General features: G+C 41.8%; 1 protein-coding gene across 1 annotated transcript; it reads left to right on the forward strand.

Annotated features, from left to right (window-relative positions):
- Window positions 1-1117: 1117 nt before the first annotated feature.
- HENMT1 (HEN methyltransferase 1) lies at window positions 1118-19356 on the forward strand. Its single transcript, XM_054036571.1, has 6 exons — window positions 1118-1243; window positions 3607-3719; window positions 6657-6791; window positions 7289-7471; window positions 17075-17252; window positions 18251-19356. Exons 1-6 carry the CDS (start codon window positions 1124-1126, stop codon window positions 18683-18685), a joined length of 1164 nt encoding a protein of 387 aa, XP_053892546.1. The 5' UTR covers window positions 1118-1123; the 3' UTR covers window positions 18686-19356.
- Window positions 19357-20651: the final 1295 nt, after the last annotated feature.

A 20651-nucleotide genomic window follows, 5' to 3' on the forward strand; every position in this document is an offset into this window, starting at 1 on the left:
GGTATTTCGCTTGGAATGGCTGGAAGACGCACAATTGCCCAGCCTGGGCACTGACCCTGGAGCCTGGCTCACGGCACAAAGAGCTGTATTTCCCTTCATTTCTTGTATTTCTTGAGAGAGATCCCAAACCACATCTCTTTCAATGATGAGACAGCCCAAGAAGGCTTTGAAGGCCATGCAAAGGCAACATTGTCAGTAGCCTTGTCACAAACATGTTTGATAGCAATTTTCTAATTAGGCCTGCCAGGGAGCTGTTCACCACAGGTGCAAACTGTGAGCATTGAACTAGAAAGACACCTATTCAAAAGACTTTGCACTGCCTAGCTTACCTGATTCCTGCTGACTTCATTCATAATTTATCATGTTATTAATATTATGAAACCCTTGTTTTTAGGTTTAGGAGGATATTTCTTTCCAAATATCTATTTGTACAAAGATGTAACAAGTAATGGGGAAAAATGCAGAGCTTGGAAGTGCAGTAATGATTATCTTTCCAATGAGACATTGCATTTTATTAGCAATATCATGTAAAACTTTACTGCAGGCACTGATTATATGCCTCTAATTTGTAATAAATCTAAAGCTAAGGGCTGACTGAACCTTTCATGTTATATAGGAACGTTAATCATAAAAAAAACACTTCCTGTTATTTGCCACTTTACATAAAGTATATTGAGCCAAACAAATATGCAAACAGTAAATATAAAACAAAGCAGATGAAATAGGAAAGGCATGAAAATTATATTTTGGGTAGGATATGCTATTGTTTGAAAAATTAGCCAACGAGACTACAGAGTGGATTGTGCTGACACCTCTTCTCCCCTCTTGCTTCCCCCCCCCCTTTGGATGGACAAAGACAAACAAGCTCTTGGGAAATGGCTGATTTCTATTATGACTGTGTAAAGGGTATTTTCATTGTCAAATATGGTGAAAGGGGTATAAAGTCTCATTTTGTTCCCATTGACATCAGTAAGAATTTTGTAACTGACTTAATATGAAAACAGGATCACATCTAAATTTGCTTAATTATGAAGTGAGTACCACAGAGAACAATAAACTGACAGAATTCGTTGTGAAAATGTTTCAGAAACATCATTTATTTTTAATTTTTAGTGTGGACAGTATGATGGATACTAATCTTCAAAAGGATGATCTCACAGGAACAATTAAGTTCATACCTCCCCTGTACAAACAACGTTACCAATTCATTAAAGATTTAGTGATTAAATACAGACCTAAGAAGGTTGGTATGTTTGTTTTTTCAGAGCTTAAATTTTAAAAGATACAGTAAATGCTGGCACAAGACATCTAGAAACAGGAAATACCAATGTTGTCTGACTTTCAATGCCAAGAACCAGCACTTCGGGAAGTTCTGTTAAATCTGAGTTACCTTGGCAAACTATTCTTGGCAGCCATGTTTGGCTTTTTCCAGGCTCATACAACTAGTCAACTGAAGAAAAAACACTTGAACTCAAGTGTTCTTTGGAGCTTAAAAAACACAAATAAAAATATGTTTGCCTCTTGCTGGGCAGCGGGTGGTTTTCTGAACATTTTATTGTTTTCTTTTGAGAGGAAAAAATATTTAAAAAGACTCTTTGAAGGGCTTAGTCCCAGCTCCTTCCCCTAAAGGTTTGTCTTCACTGCAATGTTAGCTTGAACTAACTCAGGTTTTGCCCCTAACCCAACTCCTGTCCACATATAACTCAAGTTAGAGATTTTTAAGTGCTGCTTTAAACTCAAGGTAGCTTGTGGGTGTGGGGTTGAAACTCAAGTGCTGCTGAGGCTTGCTAGTAATGCTGTGGGGATGCAGCAGCTCAAGTTACAACAACTCAGAAGCAGTTAATCCAATCACTCTACCTATATGTCTACTTTGCATCTGGAAACATGACTCGCAAAGTGGATAGGAAGACTTGCACTAGCTTTGCTCGAGCTAGCACACTAAAAAAAATGTGATGGATATTGCAGCACAGGTGGCAGCTTGGGGTAGCCACCTGAGTCCAAGCTCAGCCACGCTTGAGTGGCTAGCCTGAACTGCCAGCCACGTTGCAACGGCCACACTGTAATTTTCAGCATGCTAGCTTGAGCAATGCTAGCACGTGTCTGTCTACTTGCATTGGGAGGCACACAGCCAGCTGCAGTGTAGATGTACCCTGTGCTGCTAATCAAAATTACTACATACAGTGTTGCTTAGCAGAGTGGTTGCTCTCATCAAGTTAAGCGAACTGTTGCAATGAAGACAAGCCCTAGACATCTTTCAGTCTCTCTGTTTTGTAGTGTCAGTATAGTGCCAAGCTCATCTCTCACACTCACACAAAAGAAAGACATTAAGAATCTGGGATAGTGTTAGTATGCAATCCTCTGGGCAAAAATGAAAGAGTCCTTTTTTTTCACTGGAAATTTAAGATGCCAAGGCACTTACTGTTTTAAAAAGCTTTGAAGATGAAAAATTAAAAGTGCTAACCTTTTTAATTTTTTAAATTTTGAAATAAAAAAATGTTGGTATCTAGGGTTAACCTCAGTGTCCTCCCCAACATTTGGTCTCTGTGAAACAGATTTTAATGTCTCAGGGAATATGTGAGCTTTTGGCAGTCATATAATGACAATTGTGTTTCTTATGTATTCATATTACCAACAGCTAATTTATTGCTTTATAAAGCAATTTTCTGTTCCACTTCATGAGATCAGGACATTTTGATATGGTTTTGAACAGGATCAGTTCAGTAGCTCTGTTGCATCTGTATCTATAAAGCTTTGATGCTCCTGTCTTGGCAATGCAAAATTAAAATTTTTTGGGGGTAAATTAATTTAGTGTAAAAACTGGAGTTCTCTGTTTATCAACAGGTCAGATTTAGCCTGAGTAGAAACAGTTTTGGCTTCCCCACATCAGCTGAGCTTCAGTGTGCTTCAATCCTGATCTGCATGGAGTACCAGGGTGTAGGGTGATTGTTTAGTTTACATGCTCGTCTAGTCCTTGAGATTACAATAGATACCCCCTTTCCCCCCAAAAAAAACAAAACCCAAAAAACCCAACCTAGACTGAGACTACCAATTCATTGTTGATAGGGCCCTGCCTAGCTATCTAGATGGTGCTGGGCAGGTTCTTAACTTTATGCATTGTGAGTAGTCCCAATTAAACCAATGGACTACTCATTGCATAGAGTTAAGCATGTGCAGTGGTGCTGGAACAATATTTATAGTGGAGCTGCTGAAGGTGGAAACCATGTATTTGGGTTGGGGGATGGGGGTGCAGTAGCACCCCTAGTTCCAGCACCTATGAGCATGAATAAGTCTTTGCTGGATCAGAATCCAACCTATTGCACAGGAGTGAACTCTTATGCTCGTGTGGAGCCCTATTAACTGCATAAAGGCCAACCTGTGTAGAACACTTTGCAGGACTGGGGCCTAAATGTCCTTTGTAAAGAATCTTTTCAATTCATGTAACTCTTGTAAAACTAAATTATAAAGTTTCATAGAAATGCCATGCATTTAATTCCTATTTCATAAAAATGTTGTTTAATATCAACGCAGAACATATTTTTTGAGTCACACAAATAACTTAAGAATACGGGGTGTTAAAATGCCATTGTTTTCAAATCTACTTTATAGGTTGCAGACTTGGGATGTGCTGACTGTACATTACTCTGGATGCTGAAATTCTGCAAATGCATTGAGGTGCTAGCTGGGCTAGATATCAGGGAGAATGTGATGAAGGAGAAAATGTAAGATGCTTTTTGCATTATTTTTCTTAATAATTCAGTATTTGGTTCAGCCTAACAGCATGTTGCAGCAGTAGTTGTCAAGAGATTCAGCATAAGGATAAATGTAAAGTTATGAACTATTTGGTATGTAAAGATTGAGTATATTGGGAATTGGTATGGTGGTTTTGTAAAACTACTGGTATGCCATATGCTATTGTTGGCATCAAATCTGTTTAAGTTCTTATGTGGCACCCATCACTATGATTAGCTGAGCACTTCCCAAAATTGACATTTGCATAAGTTATATTTTGCTCTCTTTTCTTTCCAATCAATATGGATTGGACGTTGTTGTTTCTGTTTTTATTGTGGGAAGGTGAGGTCAGAGAAATGGGGTTTGTATTTTGTTGAGAAGGCATAGGGGGGGTTGTGGTTATGTGAACTCTTCAGGACTGAGTTCCAAATTTATGGACCAGTTGGTGAAAAAGCTGTTTCCTGAACACAAAAGTTGAAGTTGAAAATACCATTGCGCCAGTGATAGCTGCAGGTTATAGATTGTACCACACACAAGTTTTCTTGGTGGTGGTTATTTACATGGGGTGAAGGAGCTTTGCAGTTATTTATTTTATTACTGTATATGTTATTTGATAATGTATAATTTAGAAACAAAATTTAAAAGGAAATTTATAAATGTCTTCAATAACCAATTTATTTTGGTTATTTTGTTTTGAAAGGAGGTTAATATGCTTGCATAGTAACTTTTTAATTGGAAATTATAAGGATTGTTTTTTTAGTTTTGGTTTGGTTTTTGTAAGCATCTCAGTTTGCTATGTTTCTGGAACTCTGTTGCCATCAAAGCTGACAATAGCATCTCTTATCTTCAAAGATATCTGGCAACAAAGTAGGATTTTTGCAATCTTGGAGGACTATTGCTGAAGTCCAGTTCTTCCTTTACTTTCTTGTCTTATTGTAGATAGTCATGGCAGGTGGCTGCTCATTTGCATTAGGTTTGTTTCTTTTTCCAACAAATAATAAGAGGACTTCATAGATTCCAAGGACACACCACGTACTTCCATTTTTCAATTATGGGTTCTGCCTATGTCCAGGTCAAACTGCCTTTGAAGGGAAGAAATCACAAGTTTTTTTTGGCCACTTTTTTTTTTTTTTGCCACATCAATTCACAAGAAATATGATAGGTTAACACAGAAAGAAGCAAAGAACTTCAAAGACAGTATATTAGTTGGAAACAAAGCAAAAGGCAGCTAAGAATGCTGCTTTCTTGTCACCTTCCTTCCCCCATACTTGAATAGGTTTGGTGTGAACTTAGAACTGTACTCTCCTGATTGGTGGTGCAGTCTTCTTTTCAAGGTTGAGATTTGGCCCAGGTCCTCTTCTGCAACACACATGGTGAAAGACTCTTTAAGGTCAGGTCCTATAAAAGGGCTCAGATTTTTTTTTTTAATTCTGTATCAGTTCTCACTTGAGGCTTCATCACAGTCAAGGTTTCAGGCTCCACATTTAACTTAAATGTTATTTTTTCTGTATAGTTGTGAAGCTGAGCGTTCATCTACCATTTTTTCCTGTATCAGTCAACTACTGCAGCAACCATTTGTCAAACCCCCATTGTCCTGTGCCGTCCACATAGGACATTGTGGTTATGTTTTAGTCTTTTTAATATCTCCAGGCTGCAGTGATTGGGTAATAAGGAAAAATGTAAGAAGAATCTTCATAATTTCAAAAGAAAAACAAAGTAAAAATAAGTTTTAGGTTTAAAATCATCAAGGCGAAACATCTAAGCTGGTTTTTTTTCCAGTCAGGAACTTATTGTTGTTCCCATAGATTTTAAACATTATCATAATTTAAAGATGGAGCCTCAGCCTGTGCACTTATTTATAGATTTCAATTAACTTCAGTCTTTACATAATAGGTTTTTCTTTTGTTTGCTTCCTTTAAGTCTTGGATGTCTATTGACACACTCAGAAGATTATTGATTTATTGATATTTTTCTATGTAGGGGACTGCAGTGATTCCATCTTAAGCAACTATCCAGGAGATCCTCAAACATCATTTCCTAGTAAAAATGGTCTTTAATTGAAGACAGAATTGTACTGGAAACTGTTTTGTCTGTTAACTTTTTACCGAGGATAAGTACCTCTTAACTTTAATGTTTTTTAGGAAGATTGAGTCATATTAATTGTTCAGCACCAAACAATTACAAATGCATACTTATCCTTTTGTCTTGCATGTTCCTGTACCTGTTTGTTGCAGAACATGCTCAACTCCCATTGAAATCAACAGAAGTTAAGCGTATACAGCTTTTTACAGGAGGCCCTTATTAAGGAGAGACTCAGGACAAGAATCTTGTCTCAACCAGATCCTTCTTGTATTGTGTTACAAATTGAGTGAGGTTCCAATTTACTCAGTACTTAAAGAAACCTCAGATTAGTCACTTTAATTGATTTTATTAAATAATTTGTTAGTCAGAGCATAACAGAAAGGTACATTGTCAAGTCTGTGAGAACTGCTCCTTGCAGCCTAATGATTAGCTTGACCTATTTGTCTGGTTCTAATTTTGCTTACAACATGGCATATTTTATACAGGAATTGTTTACAGTTTGATTTTTTTAATTTCCTCTTTTTCACAGACAGACTTATTTTTAGCATATTTACAAACTTTCCAATAAATCTCCAATTGCATGATCAAATATCTGTTATTTACTTACTGTATTTTGCTAACCTAAATATCTGGTACTTGTTGGGGTTAGTGAAGAATATTGCTAACAATATTTATTCTTATTTAACAATTCCTGAGCTAATAATTTCTAGCAAGCTGGCATTTTCCTCTTCTTAGCACAACTACATAGCATATGGGTACACTTGCTCACATAACCAAGCTAATAGCCTTTATAAGGATATAGAGTTTTTAGGTCAACAGCTGTTTAATTTTGAATGTTTTCCTAGGCATAGGTTGTCTCCCCTTCCTGCTGATTATCTGCAACCAAGTGAAAGATCTCTAACTGTGACCCTGCATCATGGCTCAGTTGCTCATAAAGATCCTTGCATGCTTGGTTTTGACTTGGTAACATGCATTGAATTGTGAGTATTAAGCTTACGTACTCCAATTTTTCTTATCCAACACATTGTAAATATAAATATTCATAGAGCAGAATTCCACGTTTCATTCTGTTCTTCCTTTGCATTGTACTTTGTAATGTGTTAAGATTCATTGAGGTCAGGAGCGTTGAAATTAGAGTTTAAAGCCTTTACTCTTAGCAAACTTGTTCAATCCTGTACATTTAACACTTTCATAATTCAAATGGAAGATTAGCAGGATGTGGCTGACTTTTCTAATGTGTGAAGTTAATCATATTAGGAACCTGGGGCAGTGTGTGTCGATAGAAGGGTGAAAAAAAGTATGAAAGAGGGAGAGATTATGAAAAATAGTAAAGAATCACCTTCGACAACTTATATTTATTCACTTTGCAGCACATGACTAAAATATTAGGACATACATAGTCTAGTTGAATTGATTGTAGAGAAAGTCAAAAGACTCTGTGAGACTTTAAGGACCTATGTAATCCTATCCTTTTCAGAATAGAGCACCTGGAAGCAGCAGAACTGGAAAAGTTTCCAGAAGTGGTATTTGGTTTTATGGCTCCAGCCATGGTTGTAATCAGCACTCCAAACTCAGAATTTAACCCTTTGCTCCCAGGAGTGACACTGTTCAGACATTCAGACCATAAATTTGAATGGGACCGAGCACAATTTCAAAGTTGGTGAGTTTGCTGGTTACTGTACATTACATTATTTGTACTCAAAACAGTAAAAAGCAATGGTAGAGATTTACTTTTTAAATACAGTTTATGTGTGAGGGTGGTTGGTGTGTTGAAAAGTGAGTGTCTTGGGCCCAAATAGGGATAATATGTTAATGAAATCCTTGTATACTGTTACATTAAACAGATAACTGTGGGCTGGGGTTTTGTGTCAAGTTGCCACTGGCTTACTCTCATTGTAACAACTGTTGTTAAAATCTTAAACTTTTGGGTAAATATGCAGAAAAAGAAGGAAAAACAGCTAAAACATTTGAAATGTGAAGTTTTAAGTAAGATTTTCATTTTTAACAATATCCAATTTTCCCTTTAGCTGTAGAGATTTTTTTGTGGGTAAAATACCCTGTTTTGACAGTCTTGGATGGTAGTAAATATGTTAATAACTGTCCTGTTTTGGGAAAAGAGAAGAATTTAGTTGTTCTGATTAGGAGCTGTTGTTGTTTAAAGTCCAGTCCTGTTTCCTTGAAGACAAAACAAGACAAACACACAAAATGGGAACAGAAAAGAATACCAAATATAGAAAATGCAGCTTCTGTCTCTGGTGCTGACTCTCACTTGCAGCTTCACTACTGGAGAAACACAGGTGCAAAACACATGCTCTTATCAGCCAGTCCAAGGCTTGGCAAAATGGTACCAGCTTTGGGTTGTTTGGGGGATTGCTTTTAGCTGCCTCACTAGTTGTGAGCTCACAGCTGTGTTGCAAAAGATGCAGACTCTTATTAAACAGAAGGCAAAAAAGAGAGATAGAAAAGAGGAAGAAATAAGTTGCAAGAAGGAAAAGAACTCACAAGGGAAAGGGTGTGAGCAGGAACCCAACTCTTACATTCCAGGTAGTATTCAGGATTTCTGGTGGTGGCAGCGGTTCTCTCTCTCTTTGGCCTTTTCTGGTCAGGATGTTTAAGAACATAAGAATGACCATACTGGGTCAGACCAAAGGTCCATCTAACCCAGTATCCTGTTTGCCAACAGTGGCCAATGCCAGGTGCCCCAGAGGGAATGAACAGAACAAGTAATCATCAAGTGATTCATTCCCTGTCACTCATTCCCAGCTTCTGGCAAACAGAGGCAAACACCATCCCTGCCCATCCTGGCTAATAGTCATTGATGGACCTATCCTCCATGAATTTATCTAATTCTTTTTTGAACCCTGTTATAGTCTTGGCCTTCACAACATCCTCTGGCAAGGAGTTCCACAGGTTCACTGTGTGTTGTGTAAAGAAATACTTCCTTTTGTTTGTTTTAAATTGTTGCCTATTAATTTCATTTGGTGACCCCTAATTCTTGTGTTCTGAGAAGGAGTAAATAACACTTCCGTATTTACTTTCTCCACACCAGTCATGATTTTATAGACCTCAATCTAATCCTCCCTCCCCCTTGTTTCTCACAATCCAGACTATGAAGGCCCAATATGTCATAGTGGGTCCCGGGAGACGGTGTGAGTGGCAGCCAGGATGGTAAAGCTCGTTCCTTCTAGTCCATCCATGCCCATAATACTACCATTCAGTGACACTCAGATAAACTACATACAAAAAGGTGTGCCAACCTAATCCCATTAACATTAATCAATCAAAACACATTTCACTGTAAACATTTCCTCTCATTTCTAGAAATTTGCACCTCATTATCTCAACCTGTGACCTACTAGGAGCCTCCAAGACTACTCCTGAGGGAATTCTGTGCCAAAATATCTCTGGAGACATTTAAGAGTAGGTTAGATAAATGTCTATCAGGGATGGTCTAGACAGTATTTGGTCCTGCCATGTGGGCAGGGGACTGGACTCAATGACCTCTCGAGGTCCCTTCCAGTCCTAGAATCTATGAATCTATGAAAAAAATTCTATGCACAATATTTTAAAATTCTACATATTTTATTTGTCAATAAATAAATGTGGAGGCTCCAGAATGGCAGTGGGGAGCACTGGCCATTGTCTGCAAGGAGGTGGGAGATCACCCTGCAACCTCTGCTCCCCCAATACATGGATTTGGTGTTGAGGCTGCACCAGACCCCGACACAGTGCAAGGGCCAGGCCTGCCCCAGGATCACCCTGGGGCCCTGCCCTTCCACGCCAGGTACACCAGGAAGGCTAGCGAGAGGGACAGAGTCTTGTAAGCATGCCCAGCCCTGGTCCCCAATCCAGGTGTGAGTCAGGCAGGCTCAGCCCGGCAGGATCCAGGTGGGGATCCTGGTGTGGAGTGAGAGGGTTCTCTGTGGGGCAGTTGGGTGTCAGCGGTTCAGTGTGGGGATCCGGGTGCAGAAGGGGATCTTCTTGTTGCTTGTTGGGAGGGTTCCAGGTGCAGGGGGAATAGGACTCTGCAGGGGGTACAGGTGCAGGTAGTTGGGGCTAAGTAGGGGGGTGTCTGGGTTTGGGAGCTTCTGGGGTGTGTGTGTCTGGGTGCTGGGGGAGTGGGGCTTGGAGGGGTGAGGGTCCTGGTCACTGGAGCTCAGTGTGGGGGTCCAGCTGCAGTGGGAGTGGGGCTCATCGGGATGGGGCTTGAGTTCGGAGGGCTCAGAAAGGTGTGGTCTGGGTGCAGGGGTGCAGGTGGATGCAGGGAGGAGGGGCTTGACAGGTATACAGATGCAGGAGGGTGGAGCTTGGTGGGGTGGGGTTCAGGTGCAGGGGGAGTGAGACTCAGTGGGGGGGTTGGGTATGGGGGGGGTCCGGATGCATGGGGTTGGGTGGATGGGGGAGCAACTGCCAGCATACAGTGACTCCTTACCCCTCGGTTGAGGAGCGATGGGTACAGGAAGTGTGTGTGTGTAGCTTCCTGCAGCTGGGGGAGGTTTCTGGGGATGGGTCTGACCCGTCCCCTCCTTGCAGGGGAATAGGAAGTCCTGTCCTCCTCAGCCCAGCTGGGACTAGCAGCTGAGCCCGTAGGAGCCATTAGCCAGGGCGTCCCCAGGTCCCCTCCCCCCAAACCCCCCCCCACACCCCCCCCCCCCGCTGATACCTCTCCACTGGGTGCCTGAAACAATGCACCCATGGTGCTGGGGAGGGCCTCTTATCACAGTTCTTTTAACCTAACCAATTCAGTTTGAACCAGTCGATTTGTCTTTACCTTTTGCTGACAATTTTAGGTAACAGTTTGAATTGGACTTCTGTTATCTTGGACAATTTAGGTAAAGGACTTTGCACAGCAATGTGAAAAAATACTTAAATAAAAATAAAACGATCTCCCAGGTTATTATATTGTTAAGGTTCTAATTTAAATTGGGAGATTCTCATGTCTGTCTTGGAAACTTTTTTCCATAACTACTTTTATTTATTTTTAGTAACTGCTGTATGAACTGCTATTCTGGCCTTGAATTTTCTGAGGCTTGTGTTCTGCAATTCATCCTTCTGTTAACTATACATCTGTGATGGTTCTTGTTTAAGTGATGGTCCCTATTATATTCCTCTCAGCTATGTGCCTAGAGCCAGAGCTTTTTCAAAGGACTAATGTCTGTTGGTCCATGCATGCGGCTTTGCACGGTCTTGTGGTTTCGCCCAAGGTGACCGTGTCTTCAGTTCCTTCTCACCACTGCATGGTCTGAGTTGGAACTTCTGCTGGTCTCTTGTCTTTGGTGATGCATTTTCCAAACTTTTCAGGAAAAAAATGTTTTGATTTTTGTACAGAGTCAGGATTCTTACAGTTTTCATAGTAGTTTTCTTGATTCTAGAGTTTTTGTAGGTTTAAGGGCTGGAAACACTGCTTTGGCAGTTTCCTGCCAAACAGTTCCTAAACCATCCCTCTCTGCTCCCCCAGTGTCCAGTTTTGGATACTGTATATAGTCAAGGGTTGTTGTTTTTTGCTGTTTTTGTAGTACTGTAATTTTCTTCTTTCTGAAAGTTCTGGTATGCTTAAAGACTTTGGGTGCCGCTTTTGCAGTTTCCCACCAAATTATCTTCATCCCACCATCCAGGTTGAGATACTGGATTATGCTGAAAAGGCTGGGATTCAAAGTCTGTAGTTTCTGCCCTCATCGGTTTTCCCTCAGTGATGAGCATCAATGTTGTCTGTACTGTTTGGGGGTAACCCACACTACGTCCAGGTACAGTGTCTGCCTCTCCTTCCCTGTTCGTACTTGGGAAAGCAGTCTTCCGTCTTATGAAGCACCTCATGGAAGTCGCCATGGGGCCACAGATCCCACCCCCATACACCTGCCTGAACAGTCCAAGAGTGTGCCTCCTACTGTGGAGCCTGAGTCTGGCTCTGCTGGTACAAGTGCTATGGACCCCGCACCAAGGCCTAGCCATAGGTCACAGAAGCATGTGCATAAGCATGGCAGGAAGTCCTCCCCTTGAACAGTACTGAATGCACTTGGTACCAATGCATGCAAAATATCTAGTACAGTAACTCCTCACTTAAAGTCGTCCCGGTTAACATTGTTTTGGTGTTAAGCTGCTCGTTTAAAGTTGTGCAATGCTCCCTGTAGCGGGGTGGTCACCCGCTCCTGTCCTGAAGGGCAGGACTTGGTGTCCATTCACAAGACGTCACCCTTGTTGACTGGTTGGATCGAATCAACTACATCTTCCCTCCCCTACCAGTCTTGCCACGTGTCCTTCACAAACTCTGACAGGAGAGGATGATGGTCATCCTGATCGCTCCATTCTGGCCTTGCCAGTTCTGGTTTCCTCTTCTTCACCATATGTTGAAGCATCCTCCCCTCCCGCTACCGACTTTTCTGGTACTGCTCACACAACATAACAGCAGACTGTGTCACCCCGATCCAGGGATGCTTCACCTGACAGCTTGGTTTTTGGATGAACACCTCTGCTAGCACAGGAGTGTTCGTCAGCAGTTTGAGATGTCCTCTCAAATAGCAGGAAGGACTCCACAAGACAATCCTATCAAGCCAAATGGTCACATTTCACTTCTTGGGTCCAACAGAGAGGTCTTGTCTTGTTCCTGAGGCTGTGGACATCCCAATGCTCATAGATTATTTCCTCCATCTGAAAACCTCAGGGTCGTGCTCAGCTCCATCAGGGTGGCACGCAGCAGCTATTAACACTTTCCACCCTCTGGTAGAGGGACATTCGGGTTTTTACCCATCCTCTGACGGATTCTGGAAGGGCCTTGTATGTAAATACCCGCCCATTCAGTCTATAACTTCCCAGTGGGAACTCAACCTAGTTCTTATGTCATTAGTGAACTCCCCCTTTGAACCTCTGGCTTCCTAATCTTTTTTCGTCCTTTCTATTAATATTGCCTTCCTGGTTGCTATTACCTCTGGTGAACTGGGGGCCATGGTGGTAACTCCCCGCTTTCATCACGTTCAATAAGGACAAAGTTTCACTGCACCTGCATCCCAAATTTGTACCAAAACTGGTTTCCCGCTAAACCAACCATACATCTACCCACTTTTTTTCCTAAACCACATACCTCAAATGATGAACAGCAACTTCACTCTCTTGATGTACATAGGACCCTGGCCTTTTACCTACAAAGGAAGAAGCCATCCTGGAAATCTCCCAGACTGTCATCATAGCAGAGAAAATTAAGGGGCAGGCCATCTCCACCCAGAGAATCTTGAAGTAGGTCTCAGGGTGCATTATGCTCTGCTATCAATTATCGGGATGGTCCCCACCAGGTGGGATGCAGGCCCATTCCATGAGAGCACAAGTATCAACTACCGTTGTGTGCCACGACTGCCCCTTGAAGATATATAGAAGGCATCCACGTGGAGTTTAGTACACAGCTTTTCTTCTCATTATGCTCTAGTGCATAATTCGGCGATGGATGCCTTGTTTGGCACAGCGGTCCTCTGTTCCACAATTTTGTCATTTTCCTCGCAACCACCGCCTATCTAGGCACTGCTTGTTAATCATCCTCCGTGGAATATAAGAAGGACCATCACTTGAAGAAGAAGAGGATGTTACTTACCTGTAACTGGAAGTTTTTCGAGATGTGTGGTCCCTATCTGTATTCCAATCCCACCTTCTTTCTCCTTTGCTGCAGATCTGGTAGATGTGTGGTGGAGAAGGAACTGAAGATGTGGTCGGTCTGCCCCACCCTTTATCGCCTCAGGTGAAACCACGAGGAGGTGCAAGGGTGCATGCACGGACTGATGGACGTTGCTACTTAGAAAAAGCTCCGGCTCTGGGTGCCTGGTACATGCACATAACCCTCAGTGAACTACAGATAGGGACCACACATCTCAAAGAACTTCCAGTTACAGGTAAGTAACTTTCCCTTCTTGGGATACCCAGGACTGTGAGTCACCTTGTTACCCTGACCTCCAGTGAGGAGGAGGCTTGCTTATGTTTAACTGGATGTCATCTGCTTGACAGTACCAGCCTGTTAGTCACACATGCTCTCTCTTCTGGGGTATGCCAGCCTTACTTTGCCTTACAGATTAATAATAGGTGTGACTCAGTCTCGGAGTCCCTTTCAAGCATTCCCCTGTAGTGCCAGCCTCTTATCCACTGAATACTCACAGAAATACCAGGTCTGCTGTCACCAAGGAAAAAGTACACACAGCAACTTGTAGGATTCAACTCAGGTTCAGCACCTAGCTTAATATCACAGCACTCTGATATATTTATAGTGAAATCAAGGATAAGTTTATGACCCAAGATTCAAGAAATAGTAAGGATATTGGAAGCAAAAAAAAAAAAAGCATGCTTTCTAGAGACTAAACTTAATTGAACAGGCTAATCTCCTGTCACCCCAAATGTCCTCTGAAGCATTTGAGTCAAGGATGGTTAAGATCCTATTTTCATGAATCTAAACACACTGCCTGTTTACTTCCTCAGTGAGGGAGGGTGAGGTGTCTTCTCTGTTCCCCAAATATAGTCCAGCAAACCTTTGAAGTGTGGCTCAAGACAAGGTTCTCTTCCCCCATTGCGTGCTCTTTGTGGTTCACTTCATATCTTTCTGTTGATTTTGTATGTAAATGTGCCTGCACTGTGTTAGCTTACAATGCTTAATTTACATGCCAACAGAGAGACAGAGGAATAAACATCTTTTCTGTCAGGAAAACTCTTTGCCTCTGCTGTGATACAGATGCTAAGAAATATTTTCAGTATACACCTATAACTCCTTACATAATATTTGTACCTACATTTCACAACAATATTAATGACCTGTGTGACCCTGGCTTTCATTTAAGGCATCAGATGACCTTCTTTGGTAAACCAGAATGTACATACTAGAATTAGGATATTCCTGTAACTCCCTTGCCAGTTGGCATTGAGGAGTTCTTATGTCACAACATCTGTCTGTGTTTTTGGTGTAATAAATATAGGAAAATATTTAAATTTTGTGTTATGAATTGTGTGAGTCTTGCATTCCTGATCTTCTGTGGCAAAAAATTCTACAGCTGGGTGCTTTGTCTCCAGTGAGCTTCTTCTTAGGTTCGCCAGTTTTATCATACCCATTGGCCACCGTATCCTTGGAATAGTGCAGAGGAAGAGAGGTGGCCCTTTTAGATCTCTTTCTCACCTTAATATGATTCCCATGCACAGTGTTATGGACCTGAGATGCCTCCGTTCTCCTCAGCTGTATAAGATTCCAAGACTGTCACTCTGAAGCCTTATTATGTCTGTAGAGTCAGTGAGAAGTGATGGGAACTGCTACAAGCATGCTTGCAGCTGTTTTCTTTGCATCACACTGACTCAACATTCTAGGCTTCTCTTTTTGTTCAGAATATCATCAGGTTGGTTTTGCAGCCTGCTACTGTCCAGTTTTTAAGTTCTTAGCCATTTTGACTTTACAAATTAAATCTATTAGATAGCAAGGCATGTATCTATGCCATGCCAAGAGTCCCTAGAAGACCATTGTGATACCAGAGGTAACTAAACCAATCACCCCCTCCCCATACAGCCATATTGCATAAAGCAGTTTAATTGATTGTATAAGGGAGACTGCACAGATGAGGGAGACATGACCCAACTGCCAGTTTTTCAAATCCATCCACACAGCAACACAACCAGCACACACAATAACCTTAAGCACACGCAGCTCCTCACTGCAGCATATATCCCTCATTCTCTACATGTACAAATCAACACAAATCTCCCAGCACATCTCCCCCAGACACAAATCAATGCAACCACTTACACAAAAACACAGCCAGCATACACAGTAGCCCCAAACACACACAGTCCCTCACCACAGCACACACCCTTTATTTACTACCTACACAAATAAATACAAATCTTGCAATACAACACAACCACCCACACAACAACACAACCAGCACACTCTAACCCCAAACATCACTCTGAAGCCGAGAATATTGAGTAAGTGTGATGCAAAGGAAGCAGCTGCAAGCATGACTCTAAAGATGCTTTTGTTTAGAATATCACCAGATTCAATAATCACTGGAATTCATGGTCTGGTACCATCCAAATTTTAAGTTCTCAGCCATTATGAATTCATAAATTACACCTCTACAACAGTGTGGGCTTTCAGATACTAGTATAGCTATACTGGGCCTGCAGACTTAGAGATAGATTCAAGCATATATTTCTATCATTTAGCCAGTATTGTCTTTTTTAAATGCACTCTTCTCAAAAGATAATAGTGTGATTAAATTCTGAAAACTTAAAGCACAAAAAGCTGATGTTTTCTATAAGCTGTTGTATTTTTATTCATTCTGTCTGCTTTAGAGAGAGAGAGAGAGGGCATAATAATGAATATGTATATTTTCCAGCAGGTGCTTGCGAAATATTAAAGGAATTCTGGTTTATTTAAAAATGCAGAGATAACAATTTAATCCAGTGGTGGGCAAACTTTTTGGCTCGAGGGCCACATCTGGGTGGGACATTGCATGCAGGGCTATGAATCTAGGGCAGGGGGTTAGGGTGCAGGAGGGGTGTGGAGTGTACGAGGGGGCTCAGAGCAGGGGGCTGGGGTGTAGGGAGGGGTTTGGAGTGCAGGAGGGGGCTTGGGGCAGGGGGTTGGGGTGCAGGAGGGGTGCGGAGTGCGGCGGGGGCTCAGGGCAGGGAGTTGAGGTGCAGGGTGCGGGCTCCGGCCCAGCACCAATTACCTTGAGCAGCTCCAGGTGGCAGCAGCGCGCAGCGGGGCTCAAGCAGGCTGCCAGCCTGCCCTGCCCCCACGCTGCTCCTGGAAGCAGGCACCACGTCCTGCGGCCCCTGGGGGAGAGGGGAGCAGAGGGCTCCGCACGCTGCCCTCGCCTGCAGACACCGTCTCCTGCAGTAACGATTGGCCTCAGGGACATGGTGCTGGCCACTTCCAGGAGCAGCGCGGGGTCAGGGCAGGCAGGGAACCTGCCTTAGCCCCGCGTTTCCACAGGGATGGCAATCCCACAGGCTGGATCCGAAGCCCCTGACAGGCCGGATCAGGCCCACGGGCCATAGTTTGCCTACCCCTCATTTAATCTTATTTCACAGTACTAAAGACTAAGGCTCTCATCCTGAAAATGCTTATGTATGTGCCTAAATTCGAGCACATGAGTAGTTCCATTGAAATAAATATTCTTGAAGTTAAACAAGTGCATAAGAGCTAGCAGGATCGGGGTTTTATTTTTTGCACTGGTGTTCATATTTCTACATCACATTAAAAATATGACCATTCAATATAATAAGATTACATTATTTTTCTTAGGGCAGTAGCTGCAGCTACTAGCTATGATTATACAGTGGAATTTACTGGACTTGGGACCTCACCACCTGGAACTGAGGATGTTGGGTTTTGTACCCAAATAGGTGTGTTTGTGAGAAAATATCCAAAGAATGGTGAAACTGTTAACTCTGAGAAACACACAGAACATGCTTACAAAACTGTAAGTATCTCCGGCTCTCCCTTTACATATCCATTTAGTTTACTTTGTATAGGGATCAATAAATAACAACAAAGGGACAATTTTGTGAGACAGAATCATAAGGGTTATGTGTATACCAGAGTTGACTATTGCTACATGCCAGAGTGGCTCAGCTGCAGTGCTTCAGTGTAGATACTGCCTACGCCGACAGGAGGGGTTCACAGCCCTGAGCCATAGCTATGCTGATGTAAATTCCCAGTGTAGACCAGCTCGTACTCAAGAGCATTGAGAAAAGAATAAGCCTGTGATTATGTTTTTAAAAATACCAAACATTCAGACTGACGTTATGACTTCTTGCCTGTGGCAGGGAGATTCATGCTCAGAATCTGGTCAGCTGCCATGGTCCCGGCAGGGAGTCGGACCCTGGGAACCAGTAGGACTCCCAGCAGGTAGTGGGAAGCCCGGGAGCAGTCCAAGCCGGGAGCCTAGGTGGCAGCCCACCTTGGAGCAGAGACCGGGTAGCACCCTGGCTCGGGAGCCCGCTTTCTTGTCAATTTCACGACTCCAGCAGAGCCATGAAATTGACAATTATGACAGCCAACAGCCACTGTAAGGAATGCAGTGGCTACACAGACACTGCATCACCCTCATTACAATGATATAAGCCCTACGCCTCTTGTTGAGGTTGTTTTAGTATGTCGGCATAGCAGGTGAGTTACATTGGCAGGAGGAGCATTTCAGTATGTACACTGCCGCTGTTTTGTTGCCAAAAGCTGACTTTTGTGTAGTGTAGACAAGGCCCAAGTCTGTTACTGTCTGCCTTCTGCTTGTCTCTCTCACACACTCTTATCCAAAACAGTACTCAGCAATGCCTCCCACCCATATAGTTCAAATTATTGAGTGGCCTTGGATATGCCTTTGTTTTGGGCGGTGACATTTGTGTGCTTTGTTTTGGAGACTTCTGTTGTTTCTGGGTCTGTCATAATGTTAAATATTTTGGGTTTTTGCACATTGTAAAGGTTTTCAAGGCAGTGTACCCAAGTCTTAAAGATGAAAAGTACCTACAGAATGCAGTGGTCAGTGAAGTTCTTTTCGGAGCAGACATCATTAAAAGACGACTACTGGGCAATTTCAAGTCTGAGTGGAAGGAGCATAGTGATGGCCTTGAGACAAAATTCAAATTCCAGCCATTTAAATATTTCATGAGGCGTTCAAAGAACCTTCCTCTAGCTGAAACTGAAAAACTTGCTGCTGATAGAAGCATGGAGCCATTCATTGATGGAAACACAGTTTATATACCTCTGGCAAAAATCTTTTCTATTCCCAAAGTGAATCAACTTTGTGGCACCTTTGAGAAGTTAAGCAAGCTTATTGCTGGCAAAGTAGCACTGAGCAATGATGGTTCTGCTGTGATAGTCACTATCGAATATGAAAATGAAGAACAAGAGAATTAGAAAACACTTCAAACTGTGGTGACAAAGAAAACCTTGTTAGTAGATTCATGCCGATGTTATTTCTATATAGTGACTAGTTACCGTACTCACTTATAGTATTTTTTTAGTTTTAAATATTTCCAGCGGGACCTAGAATTTTTGCTTGTTAAAGGCAGCACCTTTAAGGATTATAGGGCAGATTTTCAAAGGCACAAAAGGGAGCAGTTAGGCATCCAACTGCCATTGAAGAGCAATAGTTTATTTAGCCATGTTTTGTTTGCTCTCCCCTTATTTATCTCTCAAGTATCATAATTACACACTTTTAGGTATGTTGGGAGTATATATACAGATTTCACTAGCTGTAACTGAGTCCCCCGAGACTAGTCATGTGAATGGTAGTGTAGTAGAGCACTACGGCTTCACCACCTATCTAGCTATAGGTTTCACATATTGATTCTAATGCTAAAACCTAGACAACAGTTATAATTATAGCATATGTCAGCTATAAAACAAGCTGTTGGGTAAGGAGGACCAAAATGTTAATATTTTTGGTAAAATTTACCTACATTTTTTTGTTTGTAAGTTAATTTTTTTTTTTTTTTGGTTCAAAGGGTGAATGTGAAGACAGAGAAATGGAAATTCAGAAAGCCTATCTTATTGATCACTGTATAGTGTAGCTGGAAGAGAAATAAAAGCAGCAGGTAGAAGACATGTAGCAGGATGGGAGGGGGCAGGGGGGGGGAGAGCATAAATTTGGACTAATACAGAAGTAAAAATATTCCTGTAGAATCAGCCACTAATGGAGAGATGGGCATAGCCATTGTACCAGTTCTTATATGTTTTCTTTCTCCTTCCCTTTTTTGGTCATCTTATTGTAGCAGCACTGATCCCATGGACATAACTTGATGGAAACATAGGGATGTGTCCTCCTCTGTACCTGTGTAAAGCCCATTAACGTGAGAGTCTCACAACTTTAGGTGGTGTTTATTAAAAAAAAAACACTTTTCATGGACGTCATTGCAACCCAGAGCACAGTTTTAGGCTTGGAGAAAGTCAAATGCTTCTTCTAGGTTAATGGGAAAAGTGGTACAGCTAGTTAGTTCGTGGTGGCAGGAGAAGTTCAATGAGAATAATCTGATGGGAAAGTAGTAGACATTAAAATATAAAAGTACTGTATTTCTAAATAAAATGTGTTCCCACCGTTTTCTGTTAAATATCTCTGACTTCTGTTTATTTTATTAAAGATTTTAAAACTTCCTAGAGCTGCTTTAAGGAAAAATTACCCTCAAAGTAATAAGTAATTGTTCCCTAAAAATACATGCTATTCCTAATACTTCCAATAGAAATAGAAGGCTGTGCAATACCTGTGATAGTGGAGCTGTGTGATTTAGGCCATGGAGATGATTCTACTAGAAAGAGCTGGCCAGCCTGCCTTATGCAAGGATATATCACACATATAAATGTGTAGTAAACAAACAACTAACTATTTATTAATCTCCAAGAACTAAAACTGTTATGTATGCACAAGAATAGCATGTTCACACATGTTGCAAAATTTCCTCCTCAATTTTCTCCTTTGTCCAAGGTAAGTAATATTTTTGATGTGACTAGGTCAAGCCACATGGTTTTCTTTCGTTAATATCTGATAAATGCTAAAATGTTTCTCATGGATAATGCATAATTAACTAGTGAACAGGCCTCACTCTTCGGATGCTCCCACTGATATCACTGGCAGATTTCGGGGGGGGGGGGGGACAAATGCTGCAGGATCAGGCCTAACGTTTGTGAGATATTTACAAAAATGTAAAGCAGTTCTGTGTAAAGACTAGTGTCGTAGAGGATGACCTTTGCTCCACCTTCAGAATCTGTGGGTGGGGAGGCTCCTGTCTCTTCTGGCCCTCCTTCAACTCTCAAATCATTCATGGTGAAAGACCAGACAGAAAAGGGGGGCAGTAACTTAGAGCAGAGGGATAGGTTCAGAATCTAT

Source organism: Malaclemys terrapin, chromosome 8, assembly GCF_027887155.1.
Source record: "Malaclemys terrapin pileata isolate rMalTer1 chromosome 8, rMalTer1.hap1, whole genome shotgun sequence".
Classification (NCBI taxonomy): domain Eukaryota; kingdom Metazoa; phylum Chordata; order Testudines; family Emydidae; genus Malaclemys; species Malaclemys terrapin.

Bases quoted from the DNA above. Each gene is read 5' to 3' on its own strand.
- HENMT1 (XM_054036571.1), top strand. From the start codon at position 1,124: ATGATGGATACTAATCTTCAAAAGGATGATCTCACAGGAACAATTAAG. The intron at 3,720-6,656 runs GTAAGATGCTTT...ATGTTTTCCTAG, and splicing joins AATGTGATGAAGGAGAAAAT to GCATAGGTTGTCTCCCCTTC. The intron at 17,253-18,250 runs GTAAGTATCTCC...CACATTGTAAAG, and splicing joins CAGAACATGCTTACAAAACT to GTTTTCAAGGCAGTGTACCC.